General features: G+C 53.0%; 3 protein-coding genes across 3 annotated transcripts; all 3 read left to right on the forward strand.

Annotated features, from left to right (window-relative positions):
* The first annotated feature begins 427 nt into the window (after positions 1 to 427).
* Positions 428 to 7,477, forward strand: LOC119111006 (eukaryotic translation initiation factor 3 subunit M-like). Its single transcript, XM_037234825.1, is given in 9 exon segments — positions 428 to 447; positions 877 to 991; positions 1,787 to 1,969; positions 4,124 to 4,159; positions 4,962 to 5,047; positions 5,418 to 5,706; positions 6,091 to 6,211; positions 6,807 to 7,002; positions 7,462 to 7,477. Coding segments are annotated over 9 exon segments (1,062 nt in total).
* A 933-nt stretch (positions 7,478 to 8,410) lies between these two features.
* On the forward strand, positions 8,411 to 11,466 carry LOC119111007 (leucine-rich repeat-containing protein 59-like; the record flags this gene model as incomplete). Its single annotated transcript, XM_037234826.1, has 4 exons — positions 8,411 to 8,787; positions 9,062 to 9,121; positions 10,653 to 10,775; positions 11,269 to 11,466. Coding segments are annotated over exons 1-4 (483 nt in total), but the record flags the coding sequence as incomplete, so codon positions are not given.
* A 4-nt stretch (positions 11,467 to 11,470) lies between these two features.
* On the forward strand, positions 11,471 to 15,182 carry LOC119111008 (uncharacterized). Its single transcript, XM_037234827.1, has 4 exons — positions 11,471 to 11,483; positions 13,277 to 13,480; positions 14,373 to 14,727; positions 15,056 to 15,182. The coding sequence occupies exons 2-4, from the start codon at positions 13,282 to 13,284 to the stop codon at positions 15,180 to 15,182; spliced, it is 681 nt and encodes a 226-aa protein (XP_037090722.1). The 5' UTR covers positions 11,471 to 11,483; positions 13,277 to 13,281.
* Positions 15,183 to 25,754: the final 10,572 nt, after the last annotated feature.

The following is a 25,754-nucleotide window of genomic DNA, read 5'->3' on the forward strand; positions in this document are numbered from 1 at the left end:
ACAGGATTGGTGATCTAGGTGCATAGGGTCCGTTTAAGAAGCTCTTGTCTTTGAATTTGCATTTATTTCTTACATGTGGTTGGTTATTGGCTTTCAGAATAAACGCCCTCCAGCTAACTGAGGGCTCAATAATTTGCTATGTTACGAAACTTTATTAACATCCGCAGTGGGCATACCTCTATGCACTCGTACCACCCTCCTCTCAACTTGCAGTTCTTATCCGAGACCGTTTGTGTATCAGCCTACATTGGTATTTCCAGTCAAGTACACTTGTACTCAGTACAGTACAGTACAGTACGCTCGTACAGTCCGTGAGAGCCGACAGTCAACGACCTCCCTGACGCCTTTCTGGCCCAGCTGATATCTGGGAATTGCTGGTATCAGGGACGTCTCATGAAATGCCCACGTGTTTTCATGAAGCCATAGGATGTGTCAGTTTGCGTTCCTGTGAGCCTGAATGCTTCGAAAGCATTGTTTGACAAAACGCCACCGCCGTCTTAAGGCCTTCTTACGCGAAATATTATTGAATTTTAGAAGTGCCATTACTCAGCACTAATCTTTTCTATTTTAATTGCCTGAACGGTCCTCTTGACCATTTTTTGTTTCTGTTTTTTTTTGGGGGGGGGGGACGCATAGCATGCGTATAGCATTCCAGGTCTTTTATCGTCGTGATGCCTACTCCTCGCCGCGGTTACGAAGAACCTCTGGCTTGTTGGCTCTGCTCTGTTGGAGATCGCGTTCCAACGTGCGTGCTGACCCGTGAGACGTTCGTCAGATGCTCGATTAATCCTGGACGCTTGCCATGATTTTCAGGCGCTCGAGCTGCAGTCGTATCTTCAGTCGAAGGGAGCTGACATTCCCGCGCCATCGTCCGAGGACCTTCACGAGGACCTTAGGTCGCATCATTGAGGCTTGCGATGTGTGCTTCGCTTCCTCGGCCCCTGCCGACGTGGAGGCTGTTTTGAACAGCATCGTCTCCATGATCATTCTGGTAAGTGCCTTAGTGTCCGATCGCATCTCTCGGACGACAAGCTTGGGCGCTAACCTGTTCGGAAAGCCTGGGGGAACGATTTTTCCATGTTCGACTCGGGTCATTTTTTCGTGCAGACATTAATTTTTTAAAACAATTTTGAACTTTTTGGTTATTAAAGGCTGCGCTAATTCTCGTCATGGGTGCAAAATGATCCAACGTCGACGCGCCCGCAAACTTCAGTCATCACCAGTGTCCCATCTGCATAACTATATGTCTGTCGTTGTGCCGTTAATCTGGGCACCCGTCGTGGAACGTCCTTTTTGGTCCTGACGTTATTGTGGGTACTTCATTGCATTATATAGTACAATTGTCAAGTGATGTGTAAACTGGGTGGTGGGAAAGTGGCAGCAGAGCAAGATGGTGGGCACGCTGCACATTGGGGCGCTAGGGAATCATTTCAGTAGTATGTTTCCTGTTTGTCATCGACTTTTGTCTCGAAAATGTCTCTTACTGGCCTTGAACTAAAAGATGAATTATGACATTGCCACGTTTTCGCCCCATACCAGGCAAAGTGGCATCATGAAAGAGACGTGTGTAGTTGATGTGCCTATTTACGTTTATTGATGCGCGCGTATGGAGTGACTCACATGATGAGATATTACTTCCCTTTATTCCTCCCGTTTGGTTGATACAGACTGACGGAAAGCCATCTGCTTATCGAAGTGAACTAAACAAATTTTTGCTTTTTTGTTGTTTTGGAACGCATGCATGCATAGGCAGAACGCTGTGTTTATGCTTCTTTTTTGATTGCAGGAAACCGTCAAAGACAACAACAAACTCATAGTCCAATTCTGCGCAAAACTATCAGCGGCAACTACCTGCCAAGAAGTTTGCCTCAAGGTCACTAATCTCCTGTTCAACAGCCTCAAACCATCGTCACCAGTGAAGTATGATGTTTACTACAGCCTTGTCTCCCTGGCTGGCAAAGTGGACCAGGTCAGTATTGCTGTGGACGAAACTCAGTTAGATTCCCTCTTAATTTTTTTGGCGAACAACTCACGGTGTGGTGCGGGGTGTGCGAATGCGTCGGGGCTGATCTTGCTCTGGGCTTCATTTGACTTTACTGGAACATTTTCAGGCATCTATCAGCCTCTCTGCAAGTATTATTTTGCATGGCGTGTGTATATTTTTTGCCTAAACCTCTGATTTCCGTGCCATGAGCTCGGCGAGGTGCATCTCCTGGAACCAGTATAGATTGAAATCGTGTGGTGATGTGAACCGTTGTCCTCAGATCGACATCTTGTGGTGATCGTGTGGTGAGGGTGTTGTAACCGTTCCCCCGCGTCCCTCAGATCGACAGTGTGTTCTCATCCATCCCGGAAATGGAGGTTGAAACATCGTGTGGTGAGGGTGTTGTAACCGTTCCCCCGCGTCCCTCAGATCGACAGTGTGTTCTCATCCATCCCGGAAATGGAGGTTGAAACATCGTGTGGTGAGGGGTTGTAACCGTTCCCCCGCGTCCTCAGATCGACAGTGTGTTCTCATCCATCCCGGAAATGGGGTTGAACATCGTGTGGTGAGGGTGTTGTTTAACGTTCCCCCGCGTCCCTCAGATCGACAGTGTGTTCTCATCCATCCCGGAAATGGAGGTTTTGAAACATCGTGTGGTGAGGGGTGTTGTAACCGTTCCCCACGCGTCCCTCAGATCGACAGTGTGTTCTCATCCATCCCGGAAATGGAGGTTGAAAACATCGTGTGGTGAGGGTGTTGTAACCGTTCCCCCCGCGTCCCTCAGATCGACAGTGTGTTCTCATCCATCCCGGAAATGGACGGTTGAAACATCGTGTGGTGAGGGTGTTGTAACCGTTCCCCCGCGTCCCTCAGATCGACCAGTCTGTGTTCTCATCCATCCCGGAAATGGAGGTTGAAACATCGTGTGGTGAGGGTGTTGTAACCGTTCCCACGCGTCCCTCAGATCGACAGTGTGTTCTCATCCTCCGGAAATGGAGGTTGAAACATCGTGTGGTGAGGGTGTTGTAACCGTTCCCCCGCGTCCCTCAGATCGACAGTGTGTTCTCATCCATCCGGAAATGGAGGTTGAAACATCGTGTGGTGAGGGTGTTGTAACCGTTCCCCCCGCGTCCCTCAGATCGACGTGTGTTCTCATCCATTCCCGGAAATGGAGGTTGAAACATCGTGTGGTGAGGGTGTTGTAACCGTTCCCCCGCGTCCCTCAGATCGACAGTGTGTTCTCATCCATCCCGGAACATGGAGGTTGAAAATGTTGTGGTGAGGGTGTTGTAACCCGTTCCCCCGCCGCTCCCTCAGATCGACAGTGTGTTTCTCATCCATCCCGGAAATGGAGGTTGATGACACACATTGCGTTTGTGGTGAGGGTTGTTGTAACCGTTCCCCCGCCGTCCCTTCAGATTCGACCGTGTGTTCTCATCCATCCCGGAAATGGAGGTTGAAACATCGTGTTGGTCAGAGGGTTGTTGTTAACCGTTCCCACGCGTCCCTTCAGATCGAACAGTGTGTTCTCATCTCATCCCAGGAAATGGAGGTTTGAAACCATCGTGTGGTGAGGTGTTGTAACCGTTTCCCCCCGCGTCCCTTTCAGATTCGGACAGTGGTTCTCATCCATCCCGGAAATGGAGGTTGAAACATCGTGTGGTGAGGGTGTTGTAACCGTTCCCCCGCGTCCCTCAGATCGACAGTGTTCCATCCATCCGGAAATGGAGTTGAAAACATTTGTGGTGAGGGTGTTGTAACCGTTCCCCCGCGTCCCTCAGATCGACAGTGTGTTCTTCATCCATCCCGGAAATGGAGGTTGAAAATCGTGTGGTGAGGGTGTTGTAACCGTTCCCCCGCGTCCCTCAGATCGACAGTTGTGTTCTCATCCATCCCGGAAATGGAGGTTGAAACATCGTGTGGTGAGGGTGTTGTAACCGTTCCCCCCGCGTCCCTCAGATCGACAGTGTGTTCTCATCCATCCGGAAATGGAGGTTGAAAACATCGTGTGGTGAGGGTGTTGTAAACCGTTCCACCAGCGTCCCTCAGATCGACAGTGTGTTCTCATCCATCCCGGAAATGGAGGTGTGAAACATCGTTTGGTGAGGGTTGTTGTAACCGTTCCCCCGCGTCCCTCAGATCGACAGTGTGTTCTCCTCCATCCCGGAAATGGAGGTTGACAACATCGTGTGGTGAGGGTGTTGTAACCGTTCCCCCGCGTCCCTCAGATCGACAGTGTGTTCTCCTCCATCCCGGAAATGGAGGTTGAAACATCGTGTGGTGAGGGTGTTGTAACCGTTCCCCCGCGTCCCTCAGATCGACAGTGTGTTCTCCTCCATCCCGGAAATGGAGGTTGAAACATCGTGTGGTGAGGGTGTTGTAACCGTTCCCCCGCGTCCCTCAGATCGACAGTGTGTTCTCCTCCATCCCGGAAATGGAGGTTGAAACATCGTGTGGTGAGGGTGTTGTAACCGTTCCCCCGCGTCCCTCAGATCGACAGTGTGTTCTCCTCCATCCCGGAAATGGAGGTTGAAACATCGTGTGGTGAGGGTGTTGTAACCGTTCCCCCGCGTCCCTCAGATCGACAGTGTGTTCTCCTCCATCCCGGAAATGGAGGTTGAAGAACATCGTGTGGTGAGGGTGTTGTAACCGTTCCCCCCGCGTCCCTCAGATCGACAGTGTGTTTCTCATCCATCCCGGAAATGGAGGTTGAAAACAATCGTGTGGTGAGGGTGTTGTAACCGTTCCCCCGCGTCCCTCAGATCGACAGTGTGTTCTCATCCATCCCGGAATGGAGGTTGAAACATCGTGTGGTGAGGGTGTTGTACGCGTTCCCCCGCGTCCCTCAGATCGACAGTTGTGTTCTCATCCATCCCGGAAATGGATGGTTGAAACATCGTGTGGTGAGGGTGTTGTAACCGTTTCCCCTCCGCGTCCCTCAGATCGACAGTGTGTTCTCATCCATCCGGAAATGGAGGCCGCCCTGGGCTCTGACCTGACGGTGGCGCAGAAGCAGAAGCTGCTGCGTCTCATCTACCGGGAGCTGCTGAACAACAAGCACAGGTGGGCCCGGCATCGGTCAGCGGTAGAGGAGTCGGCCCTCTTAACCGAACACCTAGGCCGAGTGGTATACCGAAAAATCAGGTCCTAAAAGAGGTTTTCCCCGACAGTTCACTAGATTTCGTATAACTCGGCACCTAGGAAGATGTGCTGAGTCGCGTGCCAAAAATTTCCCCGCAACTGAGTACCCAGGGGGGAGGGCTCCGAGCCTGACCATGCATCTACCCTGCATTCTGCGCTGTTCTCGGCACTGCAATGTCCCGTGCTGCTCACCTGGCCGAGTCGGTCACTGCCAGCGCTGCGTCGTGTGGGCTAGACGGCCGCTGACCGCCGCTCGCCCGCCCCGCCCCTGACCGCCGGCCGGCTGCCGCAGCGAGGCGGCCTCCGTGGTGATGATCGACCTGCTGCGCACCTACTCGGAGGAGACGGCGTCGGAGGCGCGCGAGGAGGCGCAGCGCTGCGTGCTGGCCGCGCTCGCCGACCCCGACACGTACCTGCTCGACCACCTGCTGAGCCTGAAGCCGGTGCAGTCGCTGGAGGGCAGTCCCGTTTACCAGCTGCTGACCATCTTCATCAGCGAGGGGCTGGCCCAGTACCAGCAGTTCTACGCCCAGCACAAGGACCTGGTGGAGAGCTGGGGTGAGTGACGCGCGCAGGACTACGCGGCAGCGGAAATTTGTGTTGCGTGGTGTTGCGTAGTGAGCGCTACCCAGTGCTTTGCATGTGTCCTGGTGGTGGTGGTGGAAAAAAACAGTGTAGTGTTCACGTGCAGGCTGCGGAGGGCCCTGACCCGGTGCATTATTCAACTGCTGCGATTTCCAGTCTAGTACTCTTGGAATCTAAATGTGGACACTACTGCTTTTTACACAAATCGCGAGCATCCACTTTGCTGCTTGCATGAATTTCAGAGTTGAGTTTTCGTCTTTTTTACTGCAAATCAAAAGTTGTAAATGCATGTTTGTGAAGGTAAAGTTGATTGTTACCGGCCCCTTGAGCAAGTCTTATGTCATGGATGTGCCCCCAGGACTCAACCACGCCAACACGAGACCAAGATGCGGCAGCTGACGTTCATGCAGCTGGCTCAGGCACACCCGGACATGCCGTTCGACATGATCGAGAAGGAGCTGCAGGTGCCCGAGAAAGGCGTGGAGGAGTTCGTTATCGAAGGTGAGGCATGATACCTGGCTGGCAGCACCTGGGCATTGAGCCTACCATAAAATGAATATAATTGAAGTTTTTGCTGAAACTAACAAGAGGGATTCCAAGATTTAGCCTATGGCTTTCCCCCGGGTTGTCTGGAATGTAGCCGCCGGTATGGAGTGTCTTACGCGGTGACGCTACGGACGAAAATATTTGTCGTATGAAAGCGCCTCTACTTCTACAAGTGGGTACTCGCTGCTTATCTTCCTGTTATTTTTCCAGTGCCATCGTTATATTGATGTGCTATTCGCTGTAACTGTCGTGCCCATGTTGCCCAGCAACGCGAGGCTTCCACTCTGGCATATTGTGTGCTGGCACCATGCCCAGCGAGCGCTCTCTGTGATGTCCACTGTGCGCTCGTGTTTTTCCTGTCGTAGCCCGCAGGCGTTCTTCCCGTTGTTTTCACGGACATTGTTGCCGTCGTTTCCTGTGGCGCTGTTTGCTTGGCGCGCTGGCGCCGTTTTCTCCGCCCTCGACGCTGTCGCGCCGCGGACGTCGGCTGCCCCTCACCCCCCCCCCCCCCCCCCCTCCCCGGCTGACCGGCGGCTCCCGCTGTCGCCAGTGCTGCGGACGCGGCTGGTGCGCGGCCGCATGGACCAGGCGGCGCGCAAGGTGCACATCTCGTCCACCATGCACCGCACGTTCGCGCGGCCCCAGTGGCAGCAGCTGCGCGACGTCCTCACCGCCTGGAAGGCCAACGTGTCGGCCACCTGCGAGAGCATGCAGTCGGTGGTGGATGGCGCAGATGGAGATGATGGGCCAGCTCTCCAACGCCTAGGGCGCGCGCGCGCGCGGGACGTGACGCGCCCCAATACACAGGCGTCAGCGGTGGTGGCGTGTTTTCGGGCCAGGCGGCGGAGCTGGAGCTGGAGCTGGAGCTGGAGTTGCTGCGGCAGTGACCGCTGAAGGGTTCGGATGTTTGCCGTCTGCTGGGCACGCCACGACAAACCGCCGGCAACCGCTTGCTTTGGAACGGGAAATATACTTGCTGTTTTGGTTCCTTTTTGTAGAGGCGTTCGGGTTTACAATGTTGTTCACGTGTTTGCTGGTCTCGGAGCTGCTGCACGCGATTGCGTCAACTACTACACCTATACTCACTGCTCCCGGCATGTATGCGCATTGAAATGTCGCTGTCTCGACGCTGGCGTTGGCGGGTATTCGCCGCTTGATACCTTGGGCAACCCCGAGCGCGGAGCGGCCATACTGTGGGCTGCCAGAAGGAAGAACCACTAGCAAACAAATACCGAGTAATGGGCATTTGGCGTTGTCACGTCTGCTCTGGAAGTTGTGAGCGGTGTACTCTTACAAACTGCAAACAACGGACGTCAGTGGATTCTTCAGGGACGTCCGTCGGAACCCTGCAGCCGTTGGGCATACCGCAGGCACGTGTTGAGCATGTTAAGGAGCTGTGTAGATTGTGGGGAAAAAGTTCACCAGCTGCTCATTCAAAACCGTATGTTGATGATGCTGGTCCGCCAAAACGGACAAACGCTTCAACATTATTTCTGTAATGTGCCGGCAGCTATGATTCCTAAAGCACATTTTCGACAACAATGTCAACAAGTGAGCATTCATAAGTGTTATGCTTCTGCTCATAACGCTTTGGATTTAAAACGGAAGAAGGTATCAATGTCGCATCTTTGTATAGAGTCGCTGATGATGCCCGGGTTGTGGGCGTAGTGGGGTCATAAGCGGGGGTTCGGGTAATTCCAGCGTCACCCGCTGACCGTGGTGACGCCAGTGCGTGGGGTGCGTGCCAAGGACATGGTATTGCATAGTATTGCAGAAAAGATTAAAAACGGAAATCAAACGGATCAGGAGGAGGAAAAATGTACGTGCACATCTCGAGAGCAATTTTCGGTGGACGGGTTGACCTCTGGTAGGAACGATATGATTCCTTATATTACACTGATATTTAGGGTAACAATGACCCATGTAAGTGTCATGACTTAAGACAACTTTTACACACGCCTGCGTGGTTGCAAACAACCTAAGAAATATGCAAAGGAACGCCTGACTTAATCATCCATGTCCTGCCCTGTAGACGTCGAGCTGTTCATAGCTAAACTAATTTAGCTCAACGTTTCCATGGCGTAATTCCTTACACAATAAGGGCGCACTGAGACGAATACTAACAAACATCTCCAACAACACTGACACGTAATCACCGTAGTCCGCGCTCACCTCGCTTAGATGCGGTGTTTCTAAGTGTTCATTGCGGCGGTGTATTATCTTAATTTTGCAACGTAGTTAGTGTATATTAGATTGTTTTTGACCTTTTAAATCTGTTTTGTGTTCGTTTAAATCTCAGAACGTCATCCGACCAGCTTGCGGGGTCGACCGAAGTCCTTATTTTCACAAAATATACTTGCTTCCCTGTGCAACCGGTTCCGGTAGCTGCGTGCAGATAGCCGTTAAAGGCAGCATACATTTCGTGCATAATGGCGCAAATAAAGAATCCACTGAAGGACAAGCTGAATGATGATGAGCTGGACTTAAGCATTAGCAATTATGCAGACAGAGACGTTCCTGTCAAGGACATTGTGAGTGTTTTTAAAGAAGTGACTTCTGAATATCCAGCCTTTGTTTGATGAATATTTTAATGCTGTTCAGGCTGAGATATATGTGTGTTATGTGTCATACACTCATGTGTATCCAGGCTTGGTTGTAACATTGTTGATTCATTTGCTTCTCAAAGCAAAGCCATGCCGGCTGTGCTGTCTTTTGTGTCTTCAGTACATAAAAAGCAATAACAAATATGCTCCTTCTGCTTGAACTGTGAGAAAGTAACAAGCCATGTCTTTTGTGTTTCAACAGGCACTTCTGAAGAGGGCAACAAAATTGGATTTGTCCAACAACAAGCTCACCGGATTGCCTGTAAGCATGGCTGTTTGGAAATCAAGCATGCTACCATGCATCAAAGATTAATAATTGTGTATTTGCTCTCATGTGGCTTCTACACAAATATAGTTGGTATTCTAGCATATGTCATCTTTCTTCGTGTCTCCTAATCTCCAGTGGCAGAAATTATGGTAGCTGCACCACAACCCAGCAACAAGGGATATAATGTGGGAATGTAATCTTGACTCCTGTATGTTGACTCTATGTATGTTGGCCATGTGGTTGTGATGTATTACTCTGTTAATGTTACTTAATTGGCCATCATACTTGGGCATAAAATGACCTTAGAAGTTGACACGCCCCAAAACCTCAATCATCATCATCAATGGGCCATCACACACATTCCGCAGCATGGTCGGCTACTGCCAGCTGGCCATAGATTACTGTGCAGGTTTCCTCAAAAACTGCCACTTCACTGAACCACAACTGCTAGGGACTTGTTTTTATGATGAAGCATGCTTGATGGACTTCCTATAAGCCCATGAGAATTTGAGTGTAGTTGCATAACATGTTAGAGAGGTGTTGTCAAAAAACTTCAGGGGGGTTGCGTCAACCCCATTCCCTATCAGGGTGAGTGGTAAGTAAGGCCTGTTTGACCCATTTTAGCTTAACATTGGCCAGGCTGGACCCCATATAAGAAGGGCCCTTTAAGCAGTGTTAGTTGCCCTTAGTGTGTAACCATTTGTGATTTTTGGGATGATGTTGCTAAGAAAGGCTGAATTGTTGACACTTATTTCAGTATTGTTCAGAAGTAACCCATTATTTGTCAGTTGCCTACTGCATACCAGCCAGAAGCTGGCAGTCAGTTTGTAGATTCACTACCATGGTCGCAAATCACCGCCCTCACAGATGTTTCTGTTGTTGAAGGTGTTGATGGTTGGTGCAGTCACCAATTTAGCATATTTGGTGCAAAAAAGTGGTCCTGCAGGCATTTATATAGATGTGCCGGTAGTGAAGTGGTCAACCTGTGCGTCCAAGAACTCAGAATTACCGTGTTCGGACGCCCGCGGTGCCCGCCCGGCGAGAGGCAGGCGATGCCATGTAGCCCCAGCAACCGAGCGTGTCGTAACGCCCCAGTGACAACGAGGGCACTTGGGTGCATAAATATTACCAAGATTGTACAATATATCCCCTGATATCTTCTGATATCACATCACCATGGAAGATTTCCTGGATCAAATGGTCAAAAAATTAGATTTTGTGATTTGCTCACAACCAAAATGTCATCTCCGTTCAAATACGATATTTCCTTTCGACCGCTAGTGTCTGGGCATATCAGCTGTTGTTAACATGCATGTTAGCAAGGAAATGTGATATCATATTAGGTTAACTCATGTCCATAGATAAGCGTGGGGCCTTATTTGTGCAATACCCTGATTCTACTGATTCCAGAGTGCCTTATGTTCTTGATTTTTGAGGACATGGGATGCATTTTTATTGGGTAAAATATTCATTGCTGCTTTTTTACTGTGAGTCTGTATTATTCACACTTTTGACATGTTTGCAGAAGTCATTTGGGTCATTGACTCATCTGGTGAAGCTGGATCTGAGCTGCAACCTCATCACAGAGCTGCCATCCAGTTTTGGGGAACTTCATCGCCTCAGACACCTGGATCTATACAATAATAAGGTACAGTGAGAAAAATCGCTCTGCCTGTTGTGGGGATTGTGGATATAGATGGATTTTTATTAGTTGTGTTGAATGTTGGTTTAGTTAAAAAAGTATCGTTGGATCATTGGTGTTGGCTGTTGTGATTTTGAGGACATGTACGTTATCAAGGAAATATGACTTTGGTTTTCAGGTGACCATAAGATGTTTGTACCACATAGCCTATACCTACATCAGGTGTTTGTAGCAGATGTACCACTGCCACTACATGGAGGTTTTCTTCTAATTGTGATGTCTCCAGGCAAAATTGTGTGTTCCCGATGCTTCCCTGGACTGAAATCGTGACACCTAACACCCCACTGGGCTGTGTCACAGCGCACAGGTGCGAATCACTTGGGTCATTGATCAAATGGGTGCAACATGACTTCAGCAATCGACTCAGCTGTTCACCCCAAGTTATGTTCATTGGCGTTACCTTCATGTCAGAAGCCTCAACTGATGCGCATAATTGCAGTTGTCCCACCTGCCGCCGAGCTTCCACCAGCTGACCTCGCTGCGATGGCTGGATCTGAAGAACAACCAGCTGAGCCCGCAGCTGGCGCAGGCCGCCGGCGAGTGTCTCAACCCCAAAGAGTGCGAGCAGTGCGCACGGCGCGTCGTCCAGTTCATGGGACGCGTCAAAGAGCACTACGAACAGGAACGGCTGCGGCCGTCAACAGCTCGAGAAAGGTAACCAGCGCACCGCCGCGCCATCGGCGCGTCACACACCCATTTGTCTGTCTGTTACGACTCGCCTTTCCTTCGTATTGAGGGTGTGCCGTCTTGATGTTTATCGTAGACCACATGCTATTGTATGGTGGCATGCGCGCTTGTATGTAGTAATGACGGCGGAAATAGCATGCACAAGCAGATCCACTGCCGTTTCTGCACCAGCAGAATACCGCATGACTTAACGTGTTTGATGGCCGAGAAGTAAGCGTAAGGGTGCCGTTCTGTTAAATGAGCATTAGTGATACGTGTGTTCGGTGATGAGGTCGCGTTCACTCTCAGCTGTGTGGCGACACGGTCGAGTAGTCACCGGCGATCATTGCCTTTTCATGTTTATTACATGCATACGTTCCTGTTTTTAATTGCAATGACGCATGCATTTGGTATGCACGCAACTGAATTACTGCTAAAGAAGTTTAGCACGTGAACGAAGCATTTCAGCTCTCCTCGTCAAGGGGTTCGAAGCCTCGAGATACCAAGCGGCGAAAAGGCGTGCCATTTGTGCGAGTACCACTTGCTAAAGTCAATCGAGCTCAAAGGTGCGTCACGTCAGATCCTGAAATCGTCGCGAAATTTAGTCGTGGATCGGCACAGGAGCTGATAGACAGTTACTTTGAAAGTAGCTGTTAGGGGTATACGAGGCGGTTCGATAGTCACTTGATACGATCCTGTATTAACCTACCTCTCCAGGAGGCGCAGGCGGGGTCAGGTATGAAATTGCCGCCAGCGTTTTCCCTAATGTGCGATTTCATGTCATAAATTGTAGATCAATGCACTTTGAGGACGTGTCGTGTACTGCGCCATTCGCACGTTGACGACGGGCTTGAGGGGTCGGCAATTTGTTTGTGTTCTAAAAAGATAAACAGTTCGTCTAGAGAATTTGTGCGGTATGCAGTGTCAGCTCTGTATCAATATGACAATTTGACCGTCAATCTTCAGTAGACAGTAACCCAAAAGAAAAACTCTGTAACAGGTGCCTAGGTGAGTTGTGAGTTTAAACTGAAAGTTTATGTGCTATCTATATTTTGATCCTCAGTGGAGCAAGGACTGAAGCAAACATTTTAGCGCCTAATTACGAGCACGCCTTACTATGCCGCTGCTCTCAGAAAGTCTGTTGACAGTCTTGTCGGGGTGCACCTGGGCTGGATCGATCGCAACTTATGAATTACCATGCGCAGAGTCCAGTCTTTGATTTGGGCAGCACTGTGTGCAAGTTTAAATCGAATCCATTGCAGTACATTCCAACAGTAGCTGCTTAGAAGTTAGCACGACCTTTGTGCTGCATACATCCATATGATATATATGATAAGATGATCGTGGTATCAGGGTTTCACAGTTGCATTATATGTAGTTTCATTTCCTGCATGTTTGTCGCATGCACAGCTGTGGTGTCAGAATGAAATCATACATCTCAGACACATGCATCTTTGCCGAAGGCAATGGTATTTTCCACTGACGTTTGTTGCACATTCCGGAATTGGATGCTCCGCTCCCATTGTACTCCACTAAAATATGGTTGAAACCAGCACTTCATGATAGTTGTCTCATAGTTGTCTGTAATTTGTTACCAGGATGCATTGTTTAAGTTAGCAATGACAAGAAGTCTTTAGGCTGATGTATTTGTAAGTGTTGTTTGTGAGGGTACTTATGCATACAGAAAATACATCACGGTGCCTAAAGTTTGAAACATCTCAGTACATTCTCCTATCACATGCAGACGCTGCTGATGTACATTTTACCGTTGGTGAATGCAGAGCTTATGGATGCAAAACTGGCGGCCGAGGAGGTGGAGAAGGAGAGGCTAAGATTGGAGAAGAAGGCTAAGAAGGAGAAAAGGAAGCAAGAGTTGAGAGATCAGAAGAAGATAGAAGAGCTGCAGGCAATCCATCCAGATGCTGAGCAGCTGAAGAGTGCATCACCGGTCAAGTCAGCTTACAAGTCCAGCAAGGTGGAGAGTGGTAAGTTTCTGACCGGCTTGTGTACCATTGTGTTATAGGCTTAAGAATCGGGGGACACGAGGGAACAATGATCCCTCCGCTTTTTGAGACTGTGTATCTGTAACCCTATAACGATGCGTGGAGAGGGGTGACCTCAAGATTGTCACTTCCTCTCGCCTCCATACACACTTTCTGGGATGTTCCTATGCCTCTGAATAAGAGTTAATCCCAAATCAATCTAGCACTGTTTGGTCTCAGTGGACGGTCTTGTAATTTCTTTTTTGAAAATGTTCGTTGTTTTCATTTCACGTCTATGAAATCGAAACGTCCTTAATGGTGAAATTGGTAACGCAGGATGCAGAGGTTAATAATCGAGATGACGACGCTGCGGTTTGGATACAGCATCAAACGTTAAAGAAGGCTAGATTTGTGATGCCACCCAATGCCCCAATAACCTAAAGAGGAGATGCGTGTTTTTCATCGTGTTGCCGAGCCGTGACCTCGTTTGTTACGGACCTGGAACCGCATCTGGCAACTCAGCCATGTTTTTTTTATTTACACTACGTCGTATCTTATTTTTTTAAAACATACGTCAAACATGCATTACGTTGAGGATTACCAAAATTGTGGCGCACAGGGCTGTAGTGTCAACGGGACAGCCGTGTGAAAATTACTGCATTATGTTTCACCCTTTGTTCGTATGCCGAGGTGTACGATCCGGTTGACCTGGGACTATTCATATTCAAACCGACTCATTCCTGCCAGATTGTCAAACCTTTGGTTCTGTTAAGAAGCGTGTTCACACGGGTCGGGCAAGGGATTGTCATGTATCCATCCAAACACTTAAGTGATTATGACCGTCGTGGTGCGTCGACTGTGTCCGCGCCACGCTGACTCCGCCCTCCGCTTCCAGCGGCCGGCTGGTCCGCGCTCGCCAAGCTGAACCTGGTGCTGCTGGTGACGGCGCTGGCGCTGGGCGGCGGCGCCATGTACCTGCACTCGGGCGGCGATATGTCGCGCTCGGGCCTGGCCAGCAACTTGGGGGCTCTGGGCACGCTGACGCGCCAACAGGGCGGGCGCGCGCTCGACGCCGGCCTGCTGCTGCTCAAGCGCGCCTCGGAGCTGGGCACCGCCGCCGGCGACGTGCTGGTGACGCGTGCGCTCGACGTCTGGGAGTGGGGCGGCGGCCTGGCGGCGCGACTCGACCGGCTGTTGACCGACAGCTGCGGCGACTCGTGGAGCACCACCAAGGCGGCGGCCGGCGGCGCGTGGCGGGCGGCCGGCCAGTACGGCCGGCTGGCCGGCGAGCGGGCCCTGGCGCTGGGCGTGTACGCGGCGCGGAGCGGCTGGGAGGCGGCCGAGGCGGGCGGCAGCGCCGCGCTCGCCGCCGCCGGCCCCTACTGGGAAGCCGCCTGCGCACAGGGCACTGCCGTCAAGGCGGGGGCGCTGGAGGCGGCGGGCGCGCCTGCGGCAGGACGCCGGGCCCGCCCTGCTGGAGTGGGCGGCCGCGGCGCAGCGCGGCGTCGGCGTCGCCTGGGCGGCCGTGCAGCGCGAGGCGCCCGGCTACGCGGCCGCCGCCTGGAGGCTGGTCTGCAGCGCCACCTGCTCCGCCTGGGAGCTCAGCTGCGCCGGCTGGGAGCTGGTGCGCACCGAGGGCCCCGTGTACGCCGCCTTGGTGGCTGAACAGGTCAACAGACTGGTGGCGGCCGTCACCGGCAGCTAGGCCCAGTACAAAGACCCGCTGTCGGAGAGGGAGAGAGTGTCGCCCTCCATGCGGAGGGTGTCGCCATGTGATCGAGCCTGTGTGCACCGTTGGGGGCGTCTGGTGGGGTCTTCCGGCCGGCTCAGCCGGGGAAGTGGAAATTTTGTGCGACGCCTGTTCAAAAGTTCCAGCGATCTGAACTTTGGCGCGAACTGGGTTAAAGCATTTGATTTGGCTTGAGGAGAGGTGCTCTTTTGGCTGTTGTGTGTACGCTGCGAACGCACAGTCACGTAATTCCCGAAGTCATTTCGACTCAGATGAACGCGTTACGCGCACTTCACGCCCACGTGGTTTCCAACGCCCACTAAATCGCGTTGCAGGTGCTGCGGTATCGTCATGCATCCGGCGCCTTTCGGTGGCCATATCGTAACATGGGCATAATGTGGATGGCGGGTGTACTCGCATTTCGCGGTCGCGGGCAGAGGTGTTTTTTGTTGTGATATGATAACCATTCCGCGTGAAGTAGGTTGGGTTGCTCTGATTCGGCACAGGATGTGGAAATAAAACGGGAAAACCGATCAGCCGCTGCTCGCGGGATTGCTCGGACAGTGATCGGCCCTTGGTACGGAACGAACTCGAGCGACAGGTCGGGCGCCGCTGTATTTGCTCAATTTTAAACACAGCATACTCAGTTCGCTACAGCAGAGCAATTATGCATCACGCAATTAAGCCGGTCGCAAGACGCATTTCTGCGCTGAGGACTGGCAAGCCGTGGCGTCGCATTATCATCGATCGGACGGGCCGAGGCGGCGCAGGGCCAGCCATCACCGGCGGCTCCGCTCCCGCCGGTTACAGCTTGGGGTAGACGATGTGGAGGTTGAGCAGCGAGTCGATGTTGGTGTCGGTCGGGTCGAAGCCGATCATGTCGAACACGTTGTAGCCGGCCTTGTACAGCAGCGCCAGCGGCACGTTCTGCCCGCCGGCCTTCCCGTTCGTGCGCAGCGCTTTGAAGAAGGTCACCATTCGCGGCAGCAGATCCTGCTGATCCTGCTGCCGCCCCGGCGTCTCGCTGCCGAGCTCGGCCGCTAGCGAGTGCAGCTTCTGCAGCACGCTCTTCATCATGACCACCTGGGCGCGCACGCGCTGCAGGCCCCGCTTCAGCTGGGCGCCCTGCTCGGCCTGCTGCCGCGAGACGTCGGCCATGAGCTGGTGCACGCCTCTGGGCGTCCGCCACCGGCTCGGCCGCCGCCTCGAGCAAGGCGGTGCGCTGCTCCAGCTCGCTCAGCGATGTGGAGAGTGTGTCGATGCCGGCCAGCACGCTCGCCACCGTCACGTTCCCAGCCCCTGACGTGGCCCCGCTCGTCGACTCCGCCTGGACGCCAGCGTTCGCAGGCGCCGCCCCCGCTGATGCTGGAACGTCAGGTGAGGTGTGAGCGCGTGGGGTGAGGTGGCCGGGGACCGGCTGGAGCCGTGTTCTGCGGGGTTCGTCAGGCACGCGGGTCACGCGGCTCGGTCTGAGAGCCCGTGCTCCGGTACAGCTCCTGCGCTGGCGCGCCCCACCGCTGGCTCGTCGGCTAGGCCGCACCATGCTGACCAAAACGTGGAAATGGGACCGTTTTGTGATGTGGTGAAAGCAAGGTTCGTATGGAAAACGCGATCGGGGCTTACTCGCTTTTGTTAAAGAAAGCAAGCCACTTGGAAACAACAAAAACTGCCTGGTAATTCCATAGCGCTGCTATCGGGGCCCACCTGTATCATCAGGGTTACTCAATGGGATGCGCTGGCACCTCTCGCAGCTTAGCTTTTACCTAAGCGGCCTTCTTAGAAACAATTGCAGGGTGCGATGTAACAGTAAGTGCAGGAAGTAAATTAGACCGCCCTTAATGTAAGGAAGAAGCACCATTTGAAGTGCGTGAGGCTTAAACGCGCACCTCGTTTTTTCAGCACCATTCTTTCCTGATGGGGCTGAAAAACTCTGTCCTGAGATTCCCTGCAGCGCGGCCTAACCTCACCTCGCGTCACCCTCTCGGCGACTCCTTCCGGCTTAGCGATCGCCGCCGCCACACATACACCTAGGGCGAGCAGCCTGATCATGGCTGGGGTGAGAGGTCCGGACCGTTCTCTCAGTCGGGAGTGGAGCAGACCACTGAAACGCTGCCGGCGGGCTCCGCACTGCTCTCAGTCAGTCTCGCTCCCGTTTTATACGACCCGGGGTACGACTGTGTTTTGGCCTGGCGCTAGGGGCTGAATGCTGCATTGTGTATGCGCGGACAAAGAGGCCGGCTTTCGGCGTGTCCAAAGGCCGCGGACCATTGCCCCTTATTTGCAGCGGAAACGCCCAGACGTTCGGTGGCGGTGCAGGTCAGGGAAGGCTACCCATGTGGTATCCGACGGCATTCTCAGTTGCGAATCTCTTACTACGACTTTGTGATGCTTGGACCCCGATACTCTTGGACTGTTAAACCCGAAAAGCACATGGAAAACATCACAGGTGTGTCGCAGGCCACCCTTTGTGGCGCATTGCAATATTCTGTGGACTGTTGACGTGCTGTTGAATAACAGACGGCGGACGCGATTAATGGACATTAACCAGGTCAACGGCATGACCAAGAAAGGGAGAGCGAAAAGGCGTTTGCTCTCGTGTGAGGACTTGGAAGTTGAATGACCCGCTTTAGATGTCCAAAGACGCCCTAATTTGTTTCATAGATTCTCTTCTTGAGGAATGCAATTAGCAGTGATAAATGAGCCTTCTGCAAGGCCTACCAGACATGTCTAGAGCCCTAGGAGCCCCAGGTCGGACTGGATCCAGCTATCTAGCAGGACCAGCCAAGCGGTCCTTGCTGGGCTGAGATGGGGCTGTGGAGAGTGTTGTTGACGTGGTTCTTAAGCGTGCACGAATGCTGACACAGAATGTGTTGACCTAGGCACGAACATTATGCACCGCGTATGAGCTATGTTTTTGTTGCCAAGGGTGTTTCGGAAGGCGTCATGACCGCTCGGCAGTACCAGTATAAATGGCGTGCACCAACCGATTTTGTAACAGGGTCTGAGAATTCGCGGTAAGTCTCAAAATCCTGGGTGTCGGGCGACATCCTCTGAATGGAGCCTTCCGTACAGCCGTCGCCAGGTGGACAATGTCCCCGCAAGTTGACGACATCGCTGAAACGGACCCGAGCCCCTTACTTGCCTGAGCGCTTGCTTGTGATCAGTAGGCTTGCAGTGTTTACCACGCATCGCGTGCCAGCGCCATCGACCGACAAAAACAGATGTCCGATGGTGGTTCGGGGGACGCCCTAGTCAGATCTAATTATTGGTGTAAGGCTTACAATCCGTTGCAAACATGGGTGCTGCCTAATGTGTCTGCGCCGGAGAGCGACCATGACTTAGGGACGTTTGTGTGTGTGTCATAACGCCCACGGGCAGGGTCACGCGCTAAGTGTGGACAATAATTACAAACGGACACTGGAGAAGGACTGCGAGTAGCCTCAGTTCGCTCAGCCCCATTGGCAGAGCTGCCCGAGGCACGTGACATCTTGCCGACCTCAGGGGTCAGTTCAACCGGCTGACCCGGAACGTGTTCAGTTCATTGAGCCGCGTCTGGTTGGCAACGGGGTCGAGTCACAATGGCATTGGCTGCGGCAGCGACCGCGTGTCTTCTTTCGGGTCAGGTTTTTGCGATGCAAGGTCGAATTGGTGAAGCTGAACGTGTGTTCGTGTCACACCCTCTCACACAGGTCCCTACAATCTGCCGTATGGTCCCCCTTGGCCTGAAGTGATGGCCCTATCATGACGGATCCCGTGACCTGCTATAGGTGTGTTTAGGCCCCGGCTCTGCCCTGGATCCTAACGTCTGGAACCTGTCGCTGAGCGTGGCGATCTTGCGTGGTGCTACTTTAGAATGATGTCGGCTAGATACACATATGATAGCAATCATTCTCGAAGAAATGCCTGGTACCCTCGTGTCTTAGCAAAAGCAACGATTGCAATGTCTCAAAAGAGTATACAACGCTTCTGACGGTCCCATTTCCCGACCTTATGGGATTGGTCACCACCAGACCTTCAACATTCAAAGCGACATGGTCGATAACCTGCCCTTTCCAGAACATGGTGACCTTGAGTCAGGTCCCAGGTCACAAAAAGCGCGAAGCTACCAAAATTGATTTCAGTTTGTCCCCGACTGATCTTTGACCTCACCCGAGGTCATCATGTTCTGGAGATAATATGTCATCGGCCATCATGCATCGAATCGTAAAGGTTTGGTGGCTGTCGGCTCCGTTGGCTCGGAGCATGGAATCGTGAAGGTTTGGTGGCTGTCGGCTCCGTTGGCTCGGAGCATGGAATCGTAAAGGTTCGGGGTTTGTCGGCTCCGTTGGCTCGGAGCATGGAATCGTAAAGGTTTGGTGGCTGTCGGCTCCGTTGGCTCGGAGCATGGAATCGTCTGCCTACCAGCTGTGGTGACCAGGTGTTTTGGTGACCTTCGGCATGAGCTGTGGTAGTCATATTCGCGTCACACAAACTGCGTCGCGTCGCATGAACTGTGGTACTTAACTGGTCGAGTAAACCCATGGCCACCCATATGACATAGGTAACAAGCTGGGCTGGGTTGTGAATTTAGGGAAGTGCGGGTACGGGTATTCGCATTGTCGGTGTGGGTAAGATTTTACCAATTGTTGGGTACATGTTTCAGAAAACGCTGCACGGTTTGTGGTGCTTTCAGTCATAATCATCTCATCTCATACCACTTTTGTGATGTGAACAGGAACACTCGCACCATGGGGTGCGAGCGTTCCTGAAATTTCCCCTTAGTTAGAAGTTAAGTGTTGAAAGACATGCAAACGGGTGGGTGCGACTAATTAGAAATGAGTAGCGGGTTGTTATTGGCGCACCCATGGATGGTGGGAGGATCTGGCCGAGAATATATTTCCCGTGAAGGCCTCGATTATCGATCATGATGCATTGAATGATGAAGCCATACTGACGATTGGCCCCACAGGCTTTAGGTATGACATCGTAAGCACGAGTGGCCGGCCGTTGGTCTTGCCCGCTGCTGTGTTCTGCAGCAGCGTCGTGAGCATGGTCCGCGACCGGCCCGCGCCGAACCGGCCGGGGCCGCCAGCTGACTGCGGCCAGCTGAGAGTCCAGCCGTGCCGAACATGCACGGCGGATAAATACGCAGCACGAGACGTACCCATTTCTTCCTGCTTTATCGTGACTTCCTGGCTTAAACCGTGCTAGCGAAAGACAGCAAGGAATCGAAAACGCACTAAAACGCATTTTGACACTGCGAACAGAGTTTTGCAGAATTGGTTCCGCTACCTTCTTGACATGACAGCTCTAAGCCACGGGTCTCGTGGTCTGACGCCCTCCGCCTGTGACGTGCAGAGGCTCATGCTGATCCTCGTGACCTACTGCGACGGTCACCATGCCCTGACGTCGCCCTGGATGGGCTGCTGCCGGATGCGTCTCACTGATATGTGATACAAACACTGATATATACAGTGTTTGTGGTCACCTGCGTGTTTTCGTGACCTTTCAACGCCTTAATTGGGTGGCAAAGAGTGCTGCTGCGATCGTCCCTGGACCGCTCAGGACCGCTGGATCGGCCCTGTACCGCTCAGGACCGCTGGGTCGGCCCTGGACCGCTCAGGACCGCTGGATGGGCCCTGGACCGCTCAGGACTGCTGGGACGACCCTGACCGCTCAGGACCGCTGGATGGGCCCTGGACCGCTCAGGACCGCTGGATCGGCCCTGGACCGCTCAGGACCGCTGGATGGGCCCTGGACCTCTCAGGACCACTGGATCGGACCTGGACCGCTCAGGACCGCTGGGACGACCCTGGACCGCTCAGGACCGCTGGGACGACCCTGGACCGCTCAGGACCGCTGGGTCGACCCTGGACTGCTCAGGACCGCTGGGTCGATTCTGGAACGCTCAGGACCGCTGGGACGACCCTGGACCTCTCAGGACCGCTGGGACGACCCTGGACCGCTCAGGACCACTCGATCGGCCCTGGACCGCTCAGGACCGCTGGGTCGGCCCTGGACCGCTCAGGACCACTGGGTCGGTCCTGGAACGCTCAGGCCCACTGGATCGGCCCTGGACCGCTTAGGACCGCTGGATCGGCCCTGGACCGCTCAGGACCGCTGAGGCCATCCTGGACCGCTCAGGACCGCTGGGACGACCCTGGACCGCTCAGGACCGCCGGGACGACCCTGGACCGCTCAGGACCGCTGGGTCGACCCTGGACCGCTCAGGACCGCTGGGTCGATCCCGGAACGCTCAGGACCGCTGGATCGGCCCTGGACCGCTCAGGACCGCTGAGGCCATCCTGGACCGCTCAGGACCGCTGGATCGGCCCTGGACCGTCCAGACCTGGCGACCGCAAGGCTGGAATACGGCTTGTGCACTGCCGAACTGGCCTCTTGCCGATTTTTTTCGACAATACGCTAAGTGGGAGTTTCTGCGCGGCGCGCCCACATTAAACCACTCTTCTCCCTTGAGCTGGCTGGAGACCCGAAGCTGGCAGTACAATCTTACTGACGCCTTGGTACACGTTTCATACACAGTCAGCGCTAGATCTCGCCATGTTGAAATGCCCATTGTGCAGCGTACGCACCAGGTAATGACCGTTTACCCCAACGACCGCACAGCCTGGGCGGCGACCGCCCGGACTCGTGATGAGTCTCTAATTGCAGCCGCACTGGCAGCTCCATCAGCAGCGCCAGTCCACCGGTCAAATTAATAGGGCCGCGTCGATTTTCACCTTACAAGACAGCTTAAAAGACCCGTGTGAAACTCCTGTCGCCCGCGGAGCCCGCCGACGAGAAACGGCCCGTGCCATTTGTCGTGGATGGATACGGGCCGGCATCCCATCTAGCCGGGACACCTGACGCCGCCTGGCACGGCATTTTCTCCCGGAGGAAAGTGAAGGTCGCGTCGGAACGCACGCGCGCAAAATTTGCACAGGAACTGCTGTTGTTTTCACCCGAGCAGTTTCGCTTCGGTTCTCCCCGTGATGGGCACGCTGGGAGGTGACCACGAGCGTTTCATTGTGTTATTAGGTGCAAATGATGTGACTCGCATGTGTCAATAACGTAATGATTTATTTGGACTTATAGCACGTTTGTAACATTGTTGTTTTAGGACAACTTCAAACGACGGCTCAACAAATCGGTAAGTTAAGCAAAAAAAAGAACAACTTAACGACTGGAGGATAAAGATGAGGCTGACGTCTATAATAATTATTATTTTTGCGAACCTTGGTGGAATCCAGCGCGTGGCTGTTCTCACGCCGCATCAGTACATACTTCATAGATAAACACAGAACACGCGGATATAACGGACGTGGATTTTGGATGGCGACGGGCGGCTGTGGTACCGGGGTCCAGACCAGCGGCCCTGGGGCCGGGTCTGGACCAGCGGCTCTGGGGCCGGGTCCGGACCAGCAGCTTTGGGAGGGAATCCGGACGAGCGGCGCTGGAACTGGGAGCAGAATGGACAGCTCTATGACCGGGTTGAGGACGTGGACTCACAGCCTGGGACGCGAGACGGGTGACAGTGGGGTTGTGGCAGACGTGGTAGGTTGTCAGACCGTTAGGAACGGATGGCTATAGAGCCGTAATAGGGACATGTGTGTAGCCAGGCTAGGGGATGGATGTTTTTAGATGCAGGGTGACGGAGAGCCGCGGGTTCGGATATCAGTACAGGTAGTCGACTGGGTGAATGCAAAACCGGGTTAGAAACGGAACAGTATTATGGATCTTGATTCGTTATAGGATGTTGTGGGTGCAGCTATGAGTTCGAATGTCATAAATGAAACACAGCGAAGCCTTACGAGATTCTCAGAATGTGTATGAACCCTACAGATTACTGAAGATATAGTGAAGCAGACGTTGGTTACGTGATAATTACGAAGGCGATAGTAAAGCAAATGTTTTTTTTTGCCTGTCAGCATAGTTTGAACGTTACTAAATGTACTTTTATTGAATGGCTGTGACCCACCGAAGGTAAGTTTTAAAGTTAGACATGCGTGAAGTTTCCACACAGCCTCATAGATGAGCTGATATACTGCTGGCATTGAACGCGTTCTGTCCACGCCGTTATGCCTCTGCCGCAGTTTTGGCTAAAATGGTCGCCCGAGAAGACGCATTACCAAATAACGAACACCGTTTCCGCCACGCTTTAGTTTATAGCGTTGCGGTCGAAGACGAAGCTTAAAGGTGGCAATACTTCATGGATTTAGCGTGACAACAGATCACAGGGTCTGGATTTTCCTACCGTTACAGGAAAAAATGGATAAGTTTTTGGACAAGTTCAAACCCTTCAACGCCTTCGGATACCGCTGTCATAGTTTTACCCACGGGCTTTCCTATTTTCCCAGACTATCTCAGTTATACAGCTGTTCCTTCCTGTCCCGGTCGGCCAGCCGTCTGTTCTCTATCCCGGTCCTCATCCCGGTCCCGCAGCCGTTCGCTCGCCGCGCCTTGTCCCGCCGTCCGCTCCGTTCCGCTCCGGTGGCCGTCGCGCGCCCGACATAATCGCCCGCCGGACTCACTTTCATCCTGTCTCGGCCACGCACACACACACACACACACATGGGCCGGCGGGACCGGGCGCGGCGCCGCAGCGGGCCGCGTCCCAGCCGGGTCCGAGCGGGGGGTCCGCGCCGGGTCGAACCGGGTCCGAGCGATGGCCCCAAGCCGGGTCCGAACCGGGTCCGAGTCGGGATCCCAGTCGTGTCCCAGCCGGAGTCCGAGCCGGGTCCGAGTCGGGCCCCAGCCGGGTCCGAGATGGATCTGCCGCCAGGATGGTGACGGATCCCTCGGCAAGATTTGCTGTTACACGTGGGTTTAAGCCCCTTACTGTGCATTGCCGCGTACGTAGGTTTTCTGGTTGTCGTAACTCTTCGACGCCCAAAAAGCTAGCGTCTCAGCGATAGACGCGCATTGTCCGCCCATTTCTCTTCAGGACACGGATCGGCTGGTGCCGATTTCACGCCCCGGCGCCGGGCGGTTATGACGACGCAGTAACAAGCACAAAGGCGTCGGATGTCCGAGCGCGCCTGCAGGGCGTGCAGCGTGCTTGTCACGATATCTGCCAGTGTTTTCTTCGGCCCAGATGCACCTGATACGCCGTCTGGAGACACTGGCTCGGCGGATAGCGCTCGACGGCAGCTGGGACGGACGGGTGGAAACGATGCATGGCTATGCGGTATCAAACCCCACTACAGCCCACCGGCTGCGAGACCGGGAGAAATCAAAGCTCCCGACAATCGCGGCTCATCAGTAACACGCCTTCGTATCAGATGTGGCCAGATGGCCTGTGATAGACTGATGCATGGGATCGTTGTGTGTATTTTGTTGATAAGCTAATTGCCGAAGTGCTGATGAGCTGTTGAGTAGCTCTCGCTCGGAACTGAAACTAAGGAAGTAACAAGTGTGGCTGCGACACCTTGTGCAATGATCATGCATATATATATATATATATATATATATATATATATATATATATATATATATATATATATACATATATCAATTCCTAATTTTTGCAGGCACATACATCATGATTCTTGACGCCGTTGGAATAAAGAACCGGACGTCTCTGCCCGTTCGTTGTTTTTTCTTCAACAAAAAATGTCTCACCGTGTCGTATAGTCGGCAACGGACAAGATATGACTGGATACAAATTATAACAAGCATATGAAACGCTTGCTGGACCTGCATTCGCCGTTTAAAGGAAGATGAGCGTAAGGCGCACCTTTAACTTCAACAACCTGTTCTCAAAGATGAGTTCTTGATGAACGTCGCCCTCTTTATGACATTACAGCGAGGTTCTTTCAAAAACCGCTAGTGTGAGCACCACTGCCGCTTTTATCACGGGGCGCCTGATGTTTGAGCAGACGAGCAGGTGCAAACTGGGCTGCACTGCAACCCAAGCGCTATAACTATAACATAGCACGAGATGTGTTGCGTGTTAATGGTAGCACAGGATCAAGGTGGCCAACGTGGCACGGTAACCCCATTTGTTGATGAACTGAACTTGACATGGAAAAACAAAAGCGAAGATTCCAGGTTCGGATTGGTTTTGCGACTCTGTGATCTTTCGTGCAGATGTTCTGCAGACAGGATGATTCGAGTCAGGAGCAGGAGAATCTGGAAAGAGGTGAACAGCCCAACGAAAGACGAACCACGTTTGCTCCCTCCTCAGTCTCCTGAATTGACTTGACACGGTTGGTCAGTATGTTTTTATCTGTCCGGGCGTCTTTCTTCGACGCATACCGAAAAAAGCCAAGATGTCCGCTAAAATGTGCACAGAAAGTGTCACCCACTAGGACAGATGCCAGCGGTCCTAAGTGTGTGGTAAGGGAGCAGTGAGTGTAAACGCCGTGCTGAAATCTCCTGTGTCGGCACGCGACGGCAGCCGGTGTCCAGCTGCCGGTGACGACTCGGTTCCGAGGCGGAATGCTCCAGTTTTTCGCTGTATTTGCGATGTGTTAGAGCATATAGGAAGCATGCTCAAATGATGGGTACTACAGCCATGTGCAAAGCAGCATCGCTATCCAGCGCAACGAGGAAGCCTAACACCGTACG

This window comes from Pollicipes pollicipes, unplaced genomic scaffold (assembly GCF_011947565.3).
Source record: "Pollicipes pollicipes isolate AB1234 unplaced genomic scaffold, Ppol_2.1 Scaffold_7255;HRSCAF=8741_pilon_pilon_pilon, whole genome shotgun sequence".
Taxonomy (NCBI): domain Eukaryota; kingdom Metazoa; phylum Arthropoda; class Thecostraca; order Pollicipedomorpha; family Pollicipedidae; genus Pollicipes; species Pollicipes pollicipes.

Bases quoted from the DNA above. Each gene is read 5' to 3' on its own strand.
- LOC119111008 (XM_037234827.1), top strand. From the start codon at position 13,282: ATGGATGCAAAACTGGCGGCCGAGGAGGTGGAGAAGGAGAGGCTAAGA. The intron at 13,481-14,372 runs GTAAGTTTCTGA...CTCCGCTTCCAG, and splicing joins GTCCAGCAAGGTGGAGAGTG to CGGCCGGCTGGTCCGCGCTC. The intron at 14,728-15,055 runs GTGGCGGGCGGC...GCTGGTCTGCAG, and splicing joins AAGGCGGCGGCCGGCGGCGC to CGCCACCTGCTCCGCCTGGG.